The sequence below is a fragment of the Ambystoma mexicanum genome, chromosome 2p (genome assembly GCF_040938575.1).
Source record: "Ambystoma mexicanum isolate Mex_15411 chromosome 2p, UKY_AmexF1_1, whole genome shotgun sequence".
Classification (NCBI taxonomy): domain Eukaryota; kingdom Metazoa; phylum Chordata; class Amphibia; order Caudata; family Ambystomatidae; genus Ambystoma; species Ambystoma mexicanum.
In genome coordinates, this window is record NC_090923.1 from 144,098,177 (window position 1) to 144,111,977 (window position 13,801).

The window sequence follows — 13,801 nt, forward strand, 5'->3', positions numbered from 1 at the left end:
TCTATTGTGTCGACAAGGATTCCAGGGAGGAGTCCAGAGTTGGCCAAGCAGTGCTGCGCAACCAGTTCGCTTGAAGGTGAGCCTGGTGAGGAGGTAAGAGATGGTAATGTTGAGCCTTGCCACATCCCATGGTTGTGCATGTGTACTGCTATGTATTCTTCATGAGCATGTGAATCCATGGCAGACCCCATGCTGTAGAAGTAATAAGTTACTTACCTGTAACTATTGTCCTTCAGCATGGGTCTGGCATGGATCCACATGCGAACCCACCCGCCTGCAGCTCCTCTCTTGGTCCTACTGCCACTTTACGTGCTACCAAATCTGAAGATTGCTGCCAGAGGAGGGGCTTGGGTAGAGGCCAGTCATTGGCTGGGGGCAGTATGACCCAGAGACCAGTTGTTAGGAGAAAGAAAGTTCAGAAGTGAAACTGATTTTTTCTTTACTGAGGATTCCCAGCCTGAAGACAGGGAATATTCATGAGCATGTGAATCCATGCCAGACCCATGCTGGAGAACAGCAGTTATTGGTAAGTTGTTCATTACTTACATTTAGTAACTTTCTAGACCCAGCACACAATCTTACAACCGGGTGCTGGAGGGGTTACTTCGTATCCCCTTTTCGCATGTAACATTTTTAATGTTGCTCTTTCTACAATTAATGGCTGCTGGCAGTGGTTTACTTTTTACTACTGGCTGTTTCTACCGTGGGCTGCAATGGTCAATTTTGTCAAAATGGCCCCGTTCTTTTATTTATTTTTTTCCCACCATTCTTGTTAAAAGGTCCTTGCGATTTACTCTGTGCCCCAAACCAGGTTTGGTCCCTTTTGTTCATTTTATCTTTGTCAGGATTCACTGGTGAAGCCCGCCTCTACCTCCAGCGTGTATGGCAGGTCAGGAAGCAAGGGGGGTGCCCGAAACTCCCTGTGCTTAGTTTCCTTGGTTACAGGAATGCATCCAGAGGTGATTTGGCTGGCTACCGTTGGAGGACTGGCACCCTGCTGAGTGAGTGACCGCTAGGCTGCGAATGAGTGGGAGAGACTTGCATAAAAGGCAAGGTCTTTTGCAAGAAAGGGAGTCGGCCACTTGACGAAGGATCCAAAAAAGAACTTGGAAGAGACACTTGTTGCAACTCCTGGACCGTTGGTTTGCCCGGTGAAGCCCTGCTGCAGTGCTGAAGCTCCGAATTCATAGAACACCCCCCCTTGGGTTGGTGGGACCAATCGACCCCAAGACCAACTCATCTGGAAATCCTCTCGTTGCTGCCTGTACTTCCATTTGCTGCTGCAGGAACAAAGTGCCAGGGAGAGGAACACCAGAATCGAGTGCATCGTTTTTAAGTCGGACCAGAGCTCCAGGAAGATCCTCTGGACTCGCCACCTCAACAAAGTGCTGGACCCCAGAAGCAAGGACAGTCCACCAGTGTCTGAGAACCGTGGTGGTGCTATTCGCGAGAAGCTGAAACTGCGAAAGTGCGGCTGATATGAAGTTTGCCCATTGCTGCCGCTGACCTTCGAATGGTAGTGCAGGAGTCCCCAGACGTCCTCCCTCTTGTCCCCACGACTGTGGCCCAGGAACAATAGGATCTGCCATTCGAGTGGATTGTGTCCTCCAACGTATTCCTCATCTTGGATGTATTCCATCCGGCTTTGCTGCTCTTCGGAAAAATAATTTTGGCAGAGGGCGTGGTGCGTCGATGTCGTCGATGGTCCCTCGAAGGCCTCCGTCGGGGGTGACGTCATCGGGTGTATAAGTAGCACGCGCGGCACCTGTTGGCCTCAGTTCCGTTTTTCCGCAGTACGTTGCTTCAGACATTCGGCGCGCCTCGAGTTCTGTCAGAAAATACAATATTACGAGAAGTAATTATGTCCTCGTCTTCGACGCCGGCCCCGAGATTGCATTTTAAGATATGCATGTCGTGCGGCTCAAAAATGTCGATCACGGACCCGCACCGCGAGTGTTTGTGGTGTCTCGGAAGGCCACGACATGGAAGCCTGTTCGAAGTTTCAGGCGATGACGGGAAAGGACTTGCGAGAAAGGAGAGGAAAGCTACAGGTAGGTCGGAAGGATCGGAAAGCCTCTAGCGTCGAATCGAGACCCCATGGGGAGAAAACTCCCCATGGGAAAAGGCATAGGTACAGATCTCGAAGCGATTCTCATCGCTCGTCTCCGTCGAAGAAATGACACACAGATCTCCCTCCACCTCGTCGTCAGACGAGTTACTGAAAAAGAAATGCCCCACAAAACATTCGTCTACGGAAGAGTGGGAAGAATTTATGGTCAAAATGATGGTGGTGTTTGAGAAAGCAAAGCCTCGGTCCGCGCCTTCTTCAGAAGCCGGCCGGGAGCGTCATTGCTCCGACACTCGCGCGCCCTCGGGTGATCGTAAAAGGAAGGATAGGGAACCTTCCAGGACGCCGAGCGAAAAACGCTCTAGTCGACCGCTCTAGGTCACCGACGCAGTCCGAGACCTTTCACACCTCGAAGGAGAAACTGTCGAAGGCCGCCTCGACGCCCTCGAAGCAGACCCTGTCGACCACAATGTCATCGACTCCTTCGACGTCGACGCTGAAACCCTCGGCGTCAAAGGCTCCAACCAAGCCAGGGCAGCCAGAAAAAGAAGGAAAAAGTTAAAACTGTAATTCAGAGCCTGGTACTACACTTCGTCCTTCTCTCCCAGAGAAGGTTTTCAAGCCTCTCCCTAGAAAGGAGTTTTTCAAATCCTTGAGCTCAATTTTTGAGGAACGGGAGAGATCCGAGGAGGAAAATGTACCTTTTGGATTGGAGTATGGCACCCCAAATGTCCCAGAATGCTTGATCTCAGAGGAAAGCAGAATGAGGGATTTGGTGGAGTCTGCACAATGCAAGTGGCATTGACACCTCTCCTGAGAATGACTTCGGTAGACCAGATCCAAGAGAGCATGCCAGTCCATCTTACCGTCAGTTAATGACCAAGGTGGTAGATTGCTTGGGATGGGCCAGCCCAATTCGTCCAGGACGATTTAACAGACATATTGGACCATGGTCCCACTGAAGACCCAGTACTACCTTTTCATATAGCCTTACAAAACAGGGTGCCCTAGAATTGTGAAACTCTGGATTCTATTCCTCCGGTAAATAAATCGCTCGCATCAAAATACTGCCCAGCCAGTAGCGACCCTGGCGATCTGTCAAAACATCCAACTCCCGAGAGTTTGGTCATACAGGCAGCCACAGCTTCCAACAAACTCGCGTACCCGTCTATCCCTCCAGACAGGGACAATAAGCGTGTGGATGGTTGGGTACGGAAGGTATTTTCAGCCGGGAGCATGGCATTAAAATCCGCCAACTCCACATGTGCCTTGGCAAAATTTTCGTACACTTTATGGGAGTGCATTGCAATGGCGGCGGAGCACATGCAAGAAGGGGAAGGTTTCCTAGCCATCGTTGGAGATGGAAAGGAGGCCATGCAGGAATCCCTTCAATCTGGATTGGACACTGCGGATAGTGTAAGCAGGTCCATGGGCACTAGCACGGTAATGCGCAGGTTTGCGTGGTTACGGAAGTCGGGTTTTGCACCGGACGTACAGAACCGCCTCCTGAACATGCCCTTTTACGGGTCTCACCTTTTTGGCAACAAGGCTGACGAGAGCCTTGAGAGGTTGCAGACCTCAAAAGCAGCGGCAAAATCCTTAGGAGCTGCTATTAGGCAACCTCAGCTTTTTCGTGCGCAAGGGCAATCCTGGAGGGGACGATCCTATCGTTATTACACCTCATACGGGAAGACGAGAGGAATGGCCAGTCAAAGGGGCCAAAGAAAGGCCACTCGTGGTGGATGAGGAAAACGTGCTAAGCCAGCTCCAGCTGCAGCCTCTTTGCCATCAGCAGCTGCAACATCCGTCACAAAACCACTTTGAGGACTTGCACCACAAAACACCTGTAGGAGGCAGGCTGTTGCAGCATCTGCAAGAATGGCGAGCCATTACCTCAGATGTTTGGGCTCTAGAAATAATAGCCCAAGGCTATTGCCTTCCTTTTCTAAAGCAACCTCAAAGCAATCCACTAGGGAGACACCCGTTGAAACTTTCAAACCCGCTCCTACAGCAGGAAGTTCTAACCATGCTGGAGAAAGGTGCCCAGTACCTGCAGCGGAGAGGAACAAGGGTTGGTACTCCCCGTATTTTTTGATCCTCAAAAAGGACGGAGGACCGAGACCCATCTTGGACTTGAGAAACTTGAACAAGTTCCTCAGGAAGGACAAGTTCAAGATGGTTACCCTTTCTCAGATCCTTCAGGCCCTTCAACTCCAGGACTGGTTGGTGTCATTGGACCTCCAGGATGCTTATTTTCATGTGCCGATTCATCTCAATCACAGAAAATGCCTGAGGTTCGTAGTTGCCGACTCACACTATCAGTTTCGAGTCCTGCCATTCGGGTTGACCTCTGCCCTGAGGGTCTTCACCAAGTTAATGGTAGTGGTGGCAGCGCACCTCAGGAGAGGGGGGATTCATGTCTACCCCTACCTGAACGATTGGTTGATCAGAGCGCCCTCTGCCGAGCAAGCACTGGATCATCTGAAAGTCACCTGCCACTTCCTCAACAAACTGGGCTTCTCCCTCGATTTCAAGAAGTCACAGATGACACCTTCCCAACAGCTTCAGTACATAGGAGCTGTATTAGACACGTCCTTGGGAAAGAGCTCGCCTCCCACGTCGAGGGCTCAAGACATTCTTCAGATGGTTTCCAATTTCCAAAATGCCCAAAATCTCCAGGCTTACGACTTTTTAAGGTTGCTCGGCCTCATGGCATCCTGCATTTTTCTGGTGCCAGAGGCACGCTTGAGGATGAGATCCCTTCAATGGGCCCTAAAGACTCAGTGGTCCCAGTTCTCGGGTCAAATGACATATCTTCTTCAGATTCCGAACAAGGTCAGACAAGATCTTTTATGGTGGACCTGTACAGAGAACATTCTAAAAGGAGAACCCTTTTGGCAACCATGGCCGGAGATCACAGTAGTGACGGACGCCTCACTCCTGGAGCGGGGAGCTCATGCCAACGATTTGACAATCGGCAGTCGTCGGTCTCCATCGGAGTCCAAACTACATATCAACCTTAAGAGCTGAGGGCAATCAGACTAGCGCTGAAGGCCTTCCTGCCATCTGTCAGGGGAAAGAATGTCCTGATAGTGCATGGCCACTGTGTTGTCTGTCATTATCTAAACAAAAGAGGAGGCGTGGGGGTCACTACCCCTGTGCAGAGGCAATGCAGCTCTGGTATTGGGTGATTCAGGAGGGAATCTCCAACGGCAATTCATCTAGCCGGGGAAGAGAATATGACGCAGATGCTCTGAGCAGGCAGAGCACGGTATCCCACGAATGGGAACTGGCTCAGGAAGTCATTCAAGAGATCTTCGCCCTTTGGGGAACCCCTCAAGTAGACCTGTTTGCAACCGGAATCAACCGAAAATGCGAGTATTGCTCAAGGGAATTTCCCCCAAGAGGAGCCCTGGGGGACGCATTCATGGTGGAGTGGAATTTCCCACTATTGTACGCGTTCCCTCCGATTCCTATCATTCCTCAGGTCATCAGGAGGCTGAGAAGGTTTCGGAGCCGCATGATCCGAATTGCCCCGGATTGGGCCAGGAAAACGTGGTACCCGGACCTTCTAGACATGTCCATCTGTCCTCAGTACGTCTTCCTCAGAGAGAGAACTTTAAGGTCAGGTTCTCCATCCAGAGGTCAAAACGCTCAACCTTCATGCTTGGTATCTGAAAGGCTGAGATGCAGGGATTCGAACCTTCCAGATGACGTTATGGAGGTGTTGCTTTCGGCAAGAAGGCCAGCAACAAAGTCTCTATACCGTTGCTGTTGGAAAAAGTTTTGCAACTGGTGCAGAGAAAAGAATGTCGATCCTTTTCTGTTTTCTATTCCGGAAGTATTATCTTTCCTTCTGACCCTAGCACATAGAGGTCTGAATAGCGGAACAATAAAAGGTTACCTTGCGGCGCTTTCCATCTTCAAGCGCTCCTACTTTAAAATTCCTTTGATAACACAATTCATAAAAGGTCTCGCTAATGTGTTTCCTCCTCACCCTTTTCAAGTACCGATTTGGGATCTAAATTTGGTATTAAAATTCTTAATGTGTGCCCCTTTTGAGCCTATGCACACATGTCCATTAAGATTATTAACATGGAAAACAGCCTTTTTAGTTGCTTTAACATCAGCAAGAAGAGTGAGCGAATTGCAGGCACTATCTTCTGGGCCACCCAATACTGTGTTCCATAAGGACAGAATTATGTTGAGGGTTAAACCATCATTTTTACCGAAGGTAATATCGGATTTTCATTTAAATCAGAAAATTGTTTTACCCTCATTCTATCCTCCACCTCATCCTTCTAAGGAGGAAGAAAGACTACACAGACTGGACCCTAAAAGAGCTTTAAGCTTTTACATCTCTAGGCTTTCTAGACTTAGAGTGGACAACCAGTTGTTTATAGGCTACACTGTAAGAAAACTGGGTCAATCAGTAACAAAACAAACAATTTCACGCTGGATCGTGCTTTGCATTTCAGAATGCTATAGACTAGCACAAAAAGACCCACCAGAAGGGTTAAGAGCTCATTCCACCAGAGGCATAGCCTCTTCCACGGCCCTTCAAAGAGGTGTCCCTATAAGGTCCATTTGCGAAGCAGCAATTTGGTCTTCGCTTCACACCTTCTCAAAATTCTATAACCTGGATGCTTCCCAGTCTAGGGAATTAACTTTTGGAAAAGTAGTGCTTTATTCTGCCATCTAAAGGAATTGGAAAAAAAAAAGAAATCTGACCCCTCCTCCAGAGGAACTATGCAAAATACTGCTAAAATGAGGAATACGTTGGAGGACACAATCCACTCGAAGAACAAGTTACTTCTTACCTGGTAACGTTCTTTCGATTGGATGTTCCTCCAAAGTATTCCTCATCGCCCTCCCAACCTACCCCTCGGTAGATTTTTTTCCGGGTTATTGCCATCTCAGATCTATTAAGGCTGATGCCTGTCTGCCGGCACAATCTACAAAAACAGTACAAGATCAAAGATACAAAAGAGGGGAAAAACAAAACTGGCCAACGGGCTCCGCGTGTGCTACTTATACACCCGATGACATCACCCTCGACGGAGGCCTTCGAGGGACCATCGACTCGGCGACATCGACACGGCACCCTATGCCGAATTTTTTTTTTCTAAGAGCAGCAAAGCTGGATGGAATACATCTAAGATGAGGAATACGTTGGAGGAACATCCAATCGAAAGAACGTTACCAGGTAAAAAGTAACGTGTTCTACTACAACAGGAACAGAATCCAGCTGGAACCAATTTCTTCAGACCTTACGTACTGTAAACTAAGAGGTACTTGCCTCTTGTTGTGTAGCTTGCTAGCTCTCAGTTGAGACTTGCGTGTGCTGCCTTTTGCAGCGTTGCTTGCAGCTTTACCCAACACAAGCCTCCAAGCTTGTGGCCCAAAAGTGATTTAATTTTCAGCAAAACTGTCTAGAACATTGTGCAAGACTTTTTACTTACTTTCAAGAAGTGCCTCATCTCCCCTAGACTGATCTTGTATAGCTGGGAAAGGGTTAATCTACATTGCATTGGGGGGTTCAAAAGTACTTACCTGGTTGAGGAACTTGTTAACCATTGTTTCTTCCCCTAAACTTTTCCTTTTGACACCAAACTCGGTATTGCTCTAAATGTACCAGTGATAAATCAATGTCCAGTGTCCTAGCTATTGAAGTAACCTGATGGTGTAGGAAGTGACCACTGCAGACTGCAACCGTTTCTCTGCTGGCTCGGTTCTGGCTTGCCTGTGGACTAGGTTACAGGCTTCCAGTAGGCAAGTGGTTTGGACACTTCTCCTGAGCTGGACTTTGCTGTGCTGGCCAGCCTTTCAAACATGCATTATGTTCATGTCAGCCGGCATCACCTACAAGAGTCATAACCAAAGCATCCCTCTTCTTGGCTGGAAAAGTCCTCCAAAGGCCAGCTCACCTCCCAAAGCCACTTTGACCAGTTTAAAACTAAGAACTGCAAGTATGTGAGGGTTCTGGAGGGATATCTGCTACACATGTGGTCTCTGGAACAAGATTTTGCGAATAACTGGCCCACCCAGCCTTCTCTTGAAAGACCTGAAGACCCTACTCTACATATCTCATCAATGTTGAGCACTCCTAGCCATCCTGTTCTCTGCTGCTCCCACACACTTACTTGTAACCCAAGAGTGAGTCCCCTTTGTACAGCTATTCATTACTTATGATGGGGCCATGCATATTCAATCCATACATACACAACCCGATTTTGCGACTTTTGGAATATCGTTGACCCCTAGATAAGCAAGATATTCTGCAGGTGGTGTGATAGTTGTAATGCTTTAGATCACACTATTGACATTTCAGAGGATGCAGACAAAATGTCGGCACATGCTTGTCCAAGTTTCTATTCCAAGAGGCAGTCCTGAATCCCTATTACACCAATAAACAGATGGCTAATAAAAAGTGCATAGCCTCCCACTTTTTCACGTCTTTGTTGGGTTCCATTCCTGTCGTCCAAGTGAATTGAATGAAAACTGAAGTCAAAATAATTGCACTGTACTTGTTTTCCAACATCGCCCCTGGGGTTGGGTTTGGGAGGCTGGCCTATTGTGGTGAACAGGAAAAAACATTGACTAGGATCGGTAGCGGAGAGGCAAGGCTTAAACTCAGGAGTAGTGTTGAAGTGGTTTAGGGCTACAATTGGACACACACCAAGCACTGCAATAATTCCACTTAGAGGTACACAAATATGATTAGGCCTTTAAAATACATGCTTGGCAATGACACCTATATACAATACATGTATACATCCCCATTTGGACGTTCTAGGCATAACCTAACACTTTAGTACAGCAGAGTTATCAACAATACGTTCAATGACTAATAGATGAGCAGGTGAGCGGTTGATACAAAACCAGTGAACACATGCAAATAATTAGTTGTAGAAAAACGGTAGCATCCCTGCAATTATAATCATTCCCTCTTAGTAAATCCTTCTGAGACTGAACGGGGCCTAGTATCATAGTCGCCAGTTTCACAAGTTCTACTATTCCAATAGGTTTACTATTGGATTGAGCAATGCCAATGAGTTGTGATTCAGTGTTCCAAAAGTTAGTTCAGTGAAGTATCTTTATCCAGCATGGGGTCTGGCATGGATTCACATGCTTTTGAATATTCTCCGTCGGGGTGGGAATCCTCGGTAAAAGAAAAAAGTTTCACTTTCTCTTAAACTATATTTCTCCTCTAAACCAATCACTGTCCTCTGGGCCATATTGCCCCCAGCCAATGAAAGTCCTCTACCGAAGCCCATTCTCTGCCAGCCACTTTCAGATTTCTTTTTTTTACTGCACGTCCGTGTTGGGAGTCCAAGTTTTGCTCTGTGAGCTAATTTTACATTTCATTATTCAGCAGAAAAAGTTTCTATTTTTATTCCAAAAGACCCTGTGTGCTCTTCTCTGCTTCTGCCGACAGCAGGGATAAGTTTCTTGGTGAAATTCAGTGCCCCTTCAGGGCGAGGATCATCTAAGTTCCAATTGGGCCTACAACGCACCTCTAGCCATGACTGAGGAGAAGGAAGGCAAATCCCTCTTCAGGCCCTGTGCCAAATGCGGGCTACAGAACGTGTTTGTGGAGGACAACTACTGTCTTGATTCGGACCACAAGGAAGGAGAATGCGAGAGCTGCTCTGGCTTCTCCAAGACGACGAGATATCGACACAGTAGACTGGTGGAGTGTCTGAACGCCAAGTCCTCTGCCCCGTGCTTCAAGCAAGGTCATCACCCACAAAGGACCGGCCGCTCCAAGGAGCAGGCTTTTTAGTCCTTTGTGGGCGCCTGCCCCATGGGGGCCCAGGACAAGGCCAAGCACCGCAAGTCTAGATCCACCGGGGTCGGGGTGCAAGCAGGGCCTGTGTTGGGAGGGCACGTTCAACATCACCATTTGCCTCCATTACCAGCCAACGATCAAGCTCCTCCTAGAGTAAGTTGCCCAAACTGGCTAAGCAGCGGGAGAGGCCCGAGAAGACGGCTGAGCTGCCCAGAAAGGCCCAGTTTGTTCAAGAGAGGTCTTCGTTGACGATGGAGCTGGTGGTGACTGCTCTCAGGAAGGCACAAGGGGCTGACCCTGTAAAGGTAGTCCCCACAGCGCAGGTGTCCCTGCCTCAGAGGCGGGAATCTGCGCAGTGACTTTGAAGTCTGCTGGCACGCCAGAGAAGAGGATGCAGTCTCTAATCCCGGCTTTGACCCCTCAGGATGGAAAAAGCAAGGTGGGGGAGGCCCCGGTCCAACCACAGGCCGTGTCTCGTGCCATGGAAATTTCATCTACGGACGATGAGGACCTGGAGTCCTTGCACACTGTCCACAAGGAAGAGTGCTCCGATCACACCAGCTCAGCCGAGAGATCTATCTCTAGACACCTAGTGACCCTACACACTTTGGTGTCGGAGATCCAGAAGAAGCTGCCACAGGCCCCTGGTCCCTATGGCTCACCAGGCCCCTGATCAGTCTCCGGCAAAGAAAAGGAAGCGTCATCCGATGCTGCAGTTTCACAGCTCCAGCAAATGGGATAGACTGGAGAAGTGCTGGAGTTCGCACCCAGATGCTTACGGTCGCAACAGTTGCTGTACTCAGTGGTTTCGGTGACCATGAGGAAACAGTCAACAAGCTCTTCCTCATCCTCAGTCCCTCTGGGCAGGGAGGGGAAGAAGTTGGACTCCATGGGAAGGAAGATTATTTTAAACAGGCATCCACCATCAAGCCGGCCAACACACTGGCGATACTGGCCAGGTATGACAGGGAGCTCTGGAGTCAAGCTGGGTCCGATTCTGGAATTCCTTCCTGACAAGAGGACTGAGGCGATCTCCCTCTTCCAGGAGGGAGAGGTGGCTTCGGACCATGCATCATAGTGGCTTTGGAGTGTATACCATAAGTATTACATTTTTTTATAATTGTGGTTATATATGTGATAGTACCTACCTTTCCCAAGATTTATCTTGACCTAAATTTATTTATAATCATAATTTTTACAATACAGTATTGCAGTGTTTGTTTCGTTGGACCATATGTATGCTACTATTTTTGTCCCAAGCTACAGCCCTCTCTCCCTCCTAAGATAAGGTTGGCTGCTCTTGTCTATAAAATGTTCTCAGGTGGTACAGCCTTGTACTAATTGTAATTTGTCATTTATAATGCACTTAGAAACCCAGAGGTTTCTATGTATGGATCCTAGGATCGAACCTGTGTTTTTCTGCGTCTTGTTTTCAAGACGAACGTGTTGGCCTTGAACTATCCTACCGAGACCCGATACTAAGCATGGAATTGTTATACTGCTTCAGATATGGTTTTATGAACCTCTTAGTTGGACTTTAGAAAAACTGTCCCAACAACCGGCTTTTCTGATCTTTTACTTTCATTCTTATAAGTAGTGTAAATGCAGGTTGTAACACATGGTTTTCTTTTTTTACAGGTGTTTACCACGCTAGAGGTTACCAAAAATTCAGGAGCAGACATCTCCCAGAAAGGCTGCTGAGGTTAAGCCCTGCTGTTAAAATGTTTCCTGCCTGGGATCTTGTTCTTTCCGGATGGTTTACAAATTGCCTTTAATATTTTCGAGTTAAAAGCTGACACCTAATTATAATGGAGGTGTAGCTGGTGTAAGGTGGTTTAAAACTACTTGTGTTGGACAAGAATACCTGGGAAGAGAAACCTTCGCAACAGCAGGGTTACCTGAATTGTTATCTTGGGATGCATGGCAGAGCAATCATTTGTGTTTATGAAGTCTTAGCTTGTAACCCCAAATGAGGTGAGCTATGACCGACGACTGCCTAGCAGAGTCAAGAAATATCTTTGTCCAGTCAGCTGACTGAAATTTCTTCTGAAGCAACTATCCACTTGTACAGTTCAGTCCCATAAACTTTTGCCGTCTATTTGTTTGAGGTACAGCAGAACGCTACACAGGAAAACCTTTTACATGCTCGGTGTCGTCTTTGCAATGTGTTATCGGACGTCTAAAAGGCTCGATCTACATTTCAACACTTTCAAATGGATCTGGTGTAGCCATTCTTTAACGCAAGGCAAAAGTGAAAAGCGTATGTAATGAAACAATATGCCATCTGTACTGGTAAACCCGTTCCTCTGTTAGTTTCTGCCTACCTCACCTTTCCAACAGCTGGATTTATTTCTGTTAACCTGTACCTAAGTTAAAGAGCACACTGCTGTATCATCCAGAGATGTATCTTTTAGAAAGTTGTTTTTATTAGTCATTGGTGCCCTTATTAAGTCTACAATTGTTCCCTACACCTGTCTCCTTAATGTAGTTGCTATACTATGTTCACCATAAACTGAAATACTGAAATCAAATTCAAGGAAGGAGTCTAGTGATTTGAAACTTTCTGCTGTTTTTTTCAGTGGTGTTTCTCTTTAACTTTGGACCAGGTTGTTCTTAAACTAATGTATGTAGTGCATAATAGAACTTAACAGAATAAACCATTTTATGGAGTTCTTTATCAGTTTACTTACTATGCATCATGTGTCTGTATAAAAAGTATATTTAAATTGATGTGTTGGTCCATCATCCAGGGCCGGTTTGTTTTAGCTGATGAATTATGGTTCTGGACTTAGTCCAATGACATGTTTCAAGGATTGTACATGAATAAACACTGTATTTTCTTGCCAACTTAAACATTTGTAACTATTTATCTGCAGTTTAACTATTCAGTTTATTTGAATAAAATAATTTTTTTTGAACAATGTCGTTATTCCTTATGTTTTATTTAGCATTTGTGAAGCGTGCCTAACTCGTGGGTATCTGGTCGCTGGAGAGCAGGTAAAAACAATTTACAGGTGTTGCTGGACGGAGGCAACAATAGTAGACCTAGGCTTGACAAGCAGCCAGATTTAAAGTATTTACAGACTGTAGGAATATACAGATGCAGTGAACTATGTATTAACAGTTGCATCAAACCAAGGTATTTACAGATACAGTATTCCCATGAGTATTTACACATATACTAATCAAGCATATTTAAAGATGGTGTTATTGTATTCGTGAAGATACTGAAGGAGGCGGCAAGGTTTGGCGAATACTCTCGCTGAAGGGGGACTACAGGTTGGCTGTGAGGAGCCATTTCTTGACTCTTCTGCTGAATGAGGCATGGGAGGGGTCAGCTCTAATGGCTAGAGGTAGGACGTTATAGCCTTTTGCTGCCACAACTGGGAAGCTGCTTCCCCCGGCCTAGGTTCTTTTGAGGAACCGTAAAAAGAAAGAAAGCTGAGATGGAACGTGTGGGCTTGGTGGTTTGGGTTGGAGTAAGCAAGTTTGAGATATTTGGGACCTATATTGGTGAGGCATTTATGGGTGATTGCCATTGTTTTGAATTTGATTCGATCTAGATCCGATACCCATCGTACTTTAAGTCAGGTGTCGGAGGCATGTTCACTCCTTCGTATGTTTAAGGCCGCCCGTAGGGTATTGTTTTGTTTGATCAGAGGTTTTTTTATACTGCTGGTCATTGTGCCAGCCAAGAGAATATTACAGTAGTCCAGGTTCAACAGAATGAGGGCTCTTCCTAAGGTTAGACAAATGGATAAGTAGGGTCTGCAAGCATTAATGAGCTTGGCAGTTTAAGCTGCTGATGAGATCATGGAGTTAACTTTTCTGGAGAAGGTTAAGGAGGAGTCCAAATACACGCCCAGTGCTTTGACTTCTTTGGAGACGGTGATGGTATTCTCATCTATCATAAAGTGTTTGTAGTTGGGGTCAAGTTTTTG

The 13,801-nt window shown here is 46.8% G+C and overlaps 1 protein-coding gene across 1 annotated transcript in view; it reads left to right on the forward strand.

Annotated features, from left to right (window-relative positions):
- Window positions 1–12,781, forward strand: part of TXNRD3 (thioredoxin reductase 3) — a 311,226-nt gene extending 298,445 nt beyond the window's left edge. The window contains exon 16 of the mRNA XM_069643385.1: window positions 11,499–12,781. Within this exon, the coding sequence (XP_069499486.1) occupies window positions 11,499–11,561 (63 nt within the window). The 3' untranslated portion in view covers window positions 11,562–12,781. The remainder of the gene's footprint in view (window positions 1–11,498) is intronic.
- The last annotated feature ends 1,020 nt before the right edge of the window (window positions 12,782–13,801 follow it).